Genomic DNA, 8,275 nt, shown 5'->3' on the forward strand with positions numbered 1-8,275 from the left:
GTTTTGTTTTTCAGAGACATTAATTTAACAACAAAACTGGACCTGGCACTGAGCTTTAAATACTCAAACAGTAACAAATCTTTCTTTATTCAACATGCACCAAACAAGTAGATTTAAATGCATTTATTCTCTCTGATTTTTATGCATACTACAAATTTGCAAATGCAGTATAAAATAGATTCTGCCCTGTAAGAAAATCTGGTTCCTGTCACGACAAAAAATATAATATTAAAGATCTGTTTTAAAAATACCAGCTTTATAAAATGCTCAGTAAAAAACTACCATCAGTGGTTGGTTTAAAGGCAAAAGGTTAAGCCAAAGATCCATTAGGAGCCTACAAGAACCTAAAGGGAAACATCTTATTCTTGTGCTTATCCAGGTACAGTGAGAAACAGTTGCTGGTACAGGTGCATGAGTAAAAAAGCAATTTAATTGAGTGGGCAAGCACTGAAGGATCTTTAATGCCAAGTGTGACAAGGAGCTCTAATTCTCACTGTAGTCCAGAGGATAAAGTTTGCTCAAATAAAAGTGGTAGGTTGACCTTTGGGGTTGAGTCATGTTAGGAAGATAAATAGAGTTTAGCACAGTCTGGAACTCAGAATGTTGAATTAAGTCTTAATGCAGCATATTTCAGGATTTCTCTGGTTCCTATGGCAGTCACAAGAGAAGCAATGCTGGCTTTGTCTGCATTCATTCTGAAAACTTAAGTTTTCTCTGCTTAAAAAAGGCCAAGTTACCATTTTCTGCTCTGCTTTAAAACCTGGAACGTTTGGTAGGAGCCTGGGCTGTAGAACTGGGAAAGCTCCTACAAGTGAATCTGCAGGAAACTGAGAAAGCTCAGAGGGAACAAACCAAGTTGTTTGAGAAGCTTTAGAAAATCTGGAGGTGCATTGATGTGGCTCCATCCTTCCACTTGTTAACATGGTCTGAAATGACAGTTCTGCAGAGGGGACACGTTTTTTCTCTATTAAACCACAAACTGATGCATTCTTCACAAAATGTGTGCTGCAAGAAAAGCAGGAGAACTTAGAGCTCCTAAGCTCCTCCACGTGTAACATTCTATATTAATTGCACAGCCTGATTTCTACAAATAATCATAAAACATGTAGTCACCCATCTAATTTTATGTTGCTTAAAATAGTCTTTAATTTGCAAGAAAAATAATAATTGGGATTATGTGTGTTACCTGACAGATGAGCAGAATAGGCTTCTGAAATTCAGCTTGGCAGATGGGACAGATATCATCTGATTCTGAGCACTGTCTCTTGCTGGCTGGCACCCCATAGTGCTGCAAAACAAAGGGACTTCAGCAAATGTTGGTTTCTGGGGGGATGAAAAAGCCAAGACCAAACACCAGGACAGAAAGGAATTTGGGCTGCTATGTCAGGAGGAGTATTAAATCCCTAACCCAAGGAAATATTGCTAATTTGTGAAGTCGAGCAGGCCAAAAAGGGTGTGTTACTTCACATCCTTTTAGTTGAAGGGTTGTGCAGAAGAGATTTTGGGGGGGTTGCTGTTGTTCAGATGACAATAAAATCACGTAGTTAAAGAATTCAGACTGAAATGGGACAAGGGAATACAGGGTTTCATGTAAAAATGCAGTTGTTTATTGCTAGAACACTACAAAGCAATATGGGAATGAGGTATTTAAAAAGTATTTGCACATAAATTGGGTTTATGGGTTTGAATTTTTGAACTCAATACTCACTGGGCGTGTAAAAAATATCCGTAAAACCTGCCTGAAGTTTCTCAGTTGTCCAAAAAAGCTCAAAAGCTGAAATGGGAAAGAAAACTCGAGTTATGTTTAGTATTTTTCCCCTCTGTGAACTAAAAAGCTTCCAAGCTTTTGGCAGTGGCCTCACTGCTGGTTGGATGTTGGCAGGAACATAAGCAAAGCCATAGTTCAGACTGACCCTCTTTGAGTTGTTTTAGGTGTAACCAGACTAAGGTTTGTTCTTTCAGGTGTTTGTTCTTTAGAAGAAAAATAGGGTTGAGGTTCTGAACTGAGTGCAAATATCTCACATTATTCTCGTATTTGCCAGAGTGTTGGGGTTGTGCTGAAGGTACCTGGGCATTAGGAAGTTTTGGTCATGGTCAAAGCCAAACTTGTCCTGACTCTGGTTCCATTTGGGGCAGAGGAGCTCTCTGGTGAACAGAGAGCCAGCATGAGCATGTGTAGCTTGTTTGGCATCACACAGGATCCTCTAGCAGAGAAAAAAATCCAGTTTCCTGGATTTTCCAGTTCTTTTAGCCACTGTACTTCTGCAGGCTCTTTTCCTCAGTATCCTACAACAGTCTGATCAGTGTCTGACATGAGGGGATCTTTAATAAGTGTTCTTTGCTCTGCAGTCCCAGAACAGGGGCAGGAAATGATGATTTAGGGTCCTGAGCCAGGTTTTTTATCAGTTTTTTGGGAGGCTGCCTCAGTTGAAGTGAAGCACTGACTTAGAATCATAGAATCAGTGCAGAGGGGAAATTCCAGCAATGTGTAGGTTTGTGTGTCCAAATGGTTTAGAGGAATCTAAAGCTGTCCCACCTTTAGGATGAGGTAGAGAAGGCCCAGCAGGATCCCAAGGGTCCATCCCAGGCCACTGTCCAGCTCCCCATGGGCAATGAGAAAACGGAACCACAGCGGGATGGGGACAAACATCCGGTAATACTGGCAGAGCTCTTCCAACAGCAGGTACCAGTAGCCCTGAGCAAGACATGCAAAGGAGGAGCTCAAGTTTTCAAACACAAAGGGTTGGGAGAATACAGAGAACAAGATGCATTGTTATTCTTTTTCAGTAGCTCCCTCTTGTAATGTCTTGAAACAACTAAATATGAAATAACAGATGATGGGTCTCACAACTGTGCAAGTAACGGGAACAGAATTGATGGCTGGGCTGCAGAAAATCAAATTAACAGGCTGAAATGTGATGGATTTGGCAGTTGTCTACCTGCTTAATGCTGTCAGACTTCATAAGCATAAAAAAAGGAAATAAAAGTTATATGAAAAAGGAAAATAAGATGAATTTGGTCACACAGATCAGCTTGTCATGAGCCAGAGCTGTGCCCTGCATTCAGGGTTAAAAAATGAGAGTAAGGCCCATCCTTTTATTAACAAACATTATTTACAAACTGTTTTCCTGTAAACATTATTTCATGCCTGGGTAAGAAGCCTTATCTTGTGATAATGAACTCATTTAAAGATGGGATGACAAGAAAATTGGGGGCCAGGAAAGAAGGGGAGGGTAACAGGTAACCAGAGTTCAGTAACACCCTAAAAATTCCTGAGGAACAAAACACAAGTGTCCTGCACAGAGCACTGTGTGTGTGCATGGATAATCATAGATATGGATAATCATAGTTTCTCTTTAAAACTCTATTTATAACAGAGAAGAAGCACCCCTTCTGCAATGGACACTGGATAGTGCCACAATTTGCCACTATTGATCAGATTCCCTCTTTAATTTAGGCACAATTTAGGTCACAGTTGGTGTAATGGAATTTTCAATAACTGTTTTTTAGATGTTACATCACCAGCTGTAGAGAAACCCAAAGATCTTGATTATAAATCAGTATTTAGAGAATCCACTTGTACCTGAGAAGAACTTGTTCTGGCACATTTTAAGAGATAAAACCTCCCAGAACAATCCTGTGCAAATGCTACCACATGCAACTGCACTCGTTAATTTATTTTTTGGAACCAGCACTAGTAATTGCAATTTTAAGATAAAATGTAATTGGTTTTGCTGCCTCACCTCGGGAAGCAGATAAAAATAAATACACCACCAATCAGGGCAAGCTCCTGAGAAAATTATTAAACCTCACTGATTTGAGAAATTAAGCTGTGAATCAAGTTCATCGATCTGACACGAATATTGCTGAGGTTTATCAGCAAAAAGAGAACTCAGAATTGCTTTGGAAGAGAGAAAAAAAGCAGCTGTTTGCATGTGCAGCCCTTAAAACCCTGACAGACATTGTCAGGCATGTACCAAATTTGCTGTGCCCCAGCTGCTCCAGGCCAACTGTGCACGTTCTTGGAGTGCAGGAAAGGAAAACTTTCCTCACCCCCCACCTCAGAGACAGAAATAAACCCATTTATCCAGTGACATAACACGAGGAATTGTTTCCCAGCACACTGAAAACCTTCCTTAGCTCCAAGCAGGGAAGAACAGGAAGTCCACAGGGTTTTCTTGCCCAGGGTGTAGCGGTGGATTATATACAGATCTTTAATTAAAGACTTTTCTCTAGGTAGAATTTAATAATTAGCTCATTTTACCAGAAAAGAATCTTCACAAGGAAGCAAAAATAGAGCTTGTTTCCTTACCTTGGATTTAAAGGACATGATAAAAGAAGGCACCAAGAGAATAAAGCACTTGAAGCCCATGAAGAGGAATTTCAGAATAAAATCTGTGACTCCCACAATCCAAAGTACCTCCCAGAAGTTCATAAAATCCACCGTAGGGTTTAAGAAGATTAAGCTACAAAAAGAAGTAGCAGAAGTTACTGGAGCACCCTATTTAGAGGCAACTGTAACCAGAGATTATCACAGCAGGTTTAAAGAGGGAAACCTGGTTTACACCAAGGGAAAATGTTTGCCAAGGAATTGGGAATTGATCCTTAGGATCTCTGACAGCCTTCCCTTTTTGGAGGCTTTGCTGTGTCTCCATCACAACCCTCATCCCTGGGTTTGCTTTCTCATTTTGGCACTTAGCCTTTGATTCCCAGCCCAGGCTGCAGCTCCAGAGGGAACAAGGGGAAAAATCCCTTGGAGTCATAAACTGCCCAGAGCCCCAGAAGGGCCAAAGCTGGGAATCAACCCCAGGACATTCCCATGGCACAGCAGTGCCATTAAGTCCACTGTGGGGTCTAGGAAATTCCAACAGACTGTTTTTAAGCCCAGCACCTGCTGAGTTTGGCAGAAGGGGAGGAAGGGAGATTAAAAGTGAAAGAGAAACCAAGGCCACGATTTAAGAAAAACAATGTTCTCGGTTGGTTTTGAGTGGTTTATGGGGTGAGTAGAGGTGTTTGTGTGCTTACCTGTAGTACAGGGACTGAGAATGAAAGGTGTAGTACAGGAGCAGGGCTGATCCACTCAGGTACAGCAGTAACCAGGTGCACTGCAGCTTGGAGCACCGTTCCTGGGGGAGAGTTGGGAGGACACGTTGCAGTGTCTGAAACAACCCCCAGGGCACCTCAACAGTCACTGCCAGAGGATTTTCTCTTGGTGGTTTTAGGCCACGTGAAACAGGAGAACTCAGTGGAAAGGCAAAGCAGTAATTTTAATGTTTTCAGAATACCGATTTCTCTGTGTGTCAAGGTTTTTTCTAAAAGCACAACCAAACCCACCCCACTCTGAAGAAACAACAGGTTTCCCTTTGGGAGTGAACAGAGAGATGAAAATTTAGGCTGTCAACTGCTGTTTAATCCACAAATATAGTTAAGTTCTTCTATAAGTTACAAAAAGCTTTTATCAGTTGAAGTGATTTCCAGTCAAAGTCAGAGGAGGGGAAAAAAAACCCCCTCTTTTTATCCTTATTATCCAAGAAGTTCTACACTGTAAAGAAGCATTAAGACTACTTCCATCTTGAAACCTAACATTATTAGGTAAATAAGCAGTATTTCCATTCACATTTCTTTCAAAATTTGATGAATAAAAGTCTTGGTTAACTTAGAGAATTTTGTGTCATAGGATGATACTTACTCTTAGAAAAACCTGATTTACTATGCTTTTGTTTGCATAGGCATAAGTTGTTAGCAGCCCAATTCCAAGAGAAATGCCTATTAGGAAAACAGGATCAGTTATACACATGAAAAGGAAAAAAAAAAAATCACTGAACTGGGTTAAAAAGCAGCCACTTCTCATATGTCTTTGTAATTACAATTAATAGCACAGACTCTCCAAGCAGGATAATTAAGCACATAGTACATATGCCAGCAAAGGAAACAGCAGCCACTGAAATGCAGTTTAGCAAGTCTCTCTTTCTGCTGAATAAAGCAAATAAAAATAAAGCTGAAAATAAATTGAATTATCCTTCAGCCTTCAGGTTATTAGTCTGTCTCTTTGGGGGGGGGTTTCCTCTCTCAGCCCTGGTTTTGTCATACTCTACCACTGAGGTGCTGCATGAGGAGTTTGACACAGAGGATCAGGAGGTAGGGCAGGCTCTTGTGCAGCCACTGCAGGAGGTAGCGCAGCTCCGACAGGGAGCTGCCGCCGGGATCCTCCGAGTCGGGGCCGGGATCCTCCGGCCCTGCTGCTTCCCCGTGGCCGTGGGAGCGGCTCTGGGAGCCCTGCCTGGAGCTCGGGCTCTCCCTGGCCTCTCCCAGCTGGATGTGCACGGCCCCGGGGCTGGGATGGCAGGAGCTGTCCCTGTCTCCCCCCGGACAGGGATCGCCGCTCCCCGGGATGCTGTGGAGGTGGCCGCAGTTTGGCTGCATGGTGGGAGTTTTCCTGGTCCAGGTTCTTGCTGATTTGTGCCTCCTAGAGTGGGATATAAAAAGTCACAGTTGAAGAAAGAGATAAATAGGGAAAAAAAAAGTATCCAGTATATTGTACCGAGTCATTGTCTGCTGTGTGTGTTCATTCCCAGGGCTGGGTTCCCACCTCCACAGGACACCTTTCTGTGTGCCACTGAAATTGTTTCCTTCCACCCCCGTGCAGGTTTCCCTGGCATTCCTTAGGAACAGCTGAAGTTGCTTCAGTGCAAACCAGGGCAGCAAAAGCTGCTGGACAGGAGACCAGCACTGGCTTGTACGGGAGAGATCTTGGAAGTGCTGCATAATTGCACAAAAATAGCAACAGCAGGAGGGCAGGGAAGGAGCAAACAGGGATGGGAGGGAAGGAGCAAACAGGGATGGGAGGGAAGGAAGGAGCACATTTACATGCACCCATTAAGCAGTGAGCACTGGTTCAGACACTGTCTGGTGAGAAGCCATGCTCCAAACTGAGGGCCATTATCAGATTAATGTGATTATCCTGTCTGGGGAAGGGAGCAGAACCAGGTTAGGCCATATTGTAAAAAGCATTTAAAAGAGACTGGGTCTAAGTGAAAAATGAAATGCAGCCAACAAATAATCCAACAGTGAGAGCGGCCAAACGAGGTCCCATTTGTCTTTGCATTGGCATCTTTTGATTGTCTTCCTGGGCAGTTTCTCACTTTATATCAGCCTTTACTCTGATCAAATAGTGTTAAATCAGCTTCTCTGGACTGGTGTGACATCAGAGTAACGATTTTGGAGAATGCCTTGAAGCTGAATTTGGCACAGTACTTGTCACTATGGAGTAGTATTATTGAAACATTGGGAATTTTGTTATAATCCTTCTTCTGCCGTTCAAACTCTTATAGATTCCTCTTTGAAATTATTTTTTCCACAGCTAATTTCACCGGGGATACAGAAAGGTTACATCAAACTTGGTTTTGCACAGCAAAAAGTTCTCGATGCATTTGCGCAAAACCCAAGTTCTTTAGCCTTTAAAAATAAAATGATATTAAAAGGTAAACCGCAATCATTTAATATATGAATATGAGAACTTCGTAACATTTACAAGTGCTGCTGTACTACTACTGTTTTTTGTTGGCCAAAGATGACATCATGCTTCAAACCAGCCAAAATTCATGTCCTGAATTTTTCTGCACAGGAATGAAGCCGATGAACTGGAGATGGTACTGACTTGTGTGAACTGAGTCCCGCAGGATCGGGACACCAATGTTGGTTTTAACAGGAAAGGGAATAAAAAAAAAAAAAAAAAAAAAAGACTGTTTAGCACTCTCCAGATGGTGGTTTTGGGGCAAAACCTGACAGTTGGGTGTTTTAAACAGCGAGCGATCCCCAAACTTCCAAATCACTGGAGTTATTAAATGGGATCGCAGAGAACAACCCCGCGCACCCCCAGACTTCGCTGTCCCGCCCCAGATTTGCCAAAATAAAGCGCCTGATAAAGGCCCTTCGAAGCCTCCCCGGGCCGCTGCTCCCGCCGCCCTCGGGGATCCCCCGCCCGCCCCTCGGGAGGGCTCGAACCGCGGCGGCACCGCCGAGCCGGGACCCCCCGGCAGCGCCTCGGGGGAGGGTTTGGACCCCGGGACCCCCGCCCCGGGAGGGGAAGAGCCCGAAGCCGCGTCCTCCTCCCCCGCCCCGGGCTGTGAGGGGGGCGCGGGGCCGCCCCTTTCCCGCCTTCCCTCCCGGTACCTCATGAGGCGCCCGTCGCCTCCCGCCCGCCGCCCGCCGCCATCGCCGGGGCCCAGGGGGTGGGAGGAAGAGGAGGAGCCGTGAGGGGAGGAGGAGGAGGAAG

At 43.9% G+C, this 8,275-nt stretch overlaps 1 protein-coding gene across 1 annotated transcript; it reads right to left on the reverse strand.

Moving 5' to 3' along the window:
* Positions 1 to 108: 108 nt before the first annotated feature.
* On the reverse strand, positions 109 to 8,265 carry RNFT1 (ring finger protein, transmembrane 1). The gene is made up of 9 exons (XM_064678029.1): positions 8,173 to 8,265; positions 6,096 to 6,466; positions 5,690 to 5,766; positions 5,026 to 5,126; positions 4,313 to 4,466; positions 2,537 to 2,695; positions 1,709 to 1,774; positions 1,187 to 1,288; positions 109 to 1,005 (listed from the first exon to the last, which is right to left on the reverse strand). Exons 1-9 carry the CDS (start codon positions 8,175 to 8,177, stop codon positions 871 to 873), a joined length of 1,170 nt encoding a protein of 389 aa, XP_064534099.1. The 5' UTR covers positions 8,178 to 8,265; the 3' UTR covers positions 109 to 870.
* Positions 8,266 to 8,275: the final 10 nt, after the last annotated feature.

This window comes from Pseudopipra pipra, chromosome 21 (assembly GCF_036250125.1).
Source record: "Pseudopipra pipra isolate bDixPip1 chromosome 21, bDixPip1.hap1, whole genome shotgun sequence".
NCBI classification, from domain to species: Eukaryota; Metazoa; Chordata; class Aves; order Passeriformes; family Pipridae; genus Pseudopipra; species Pseudopipra pipra.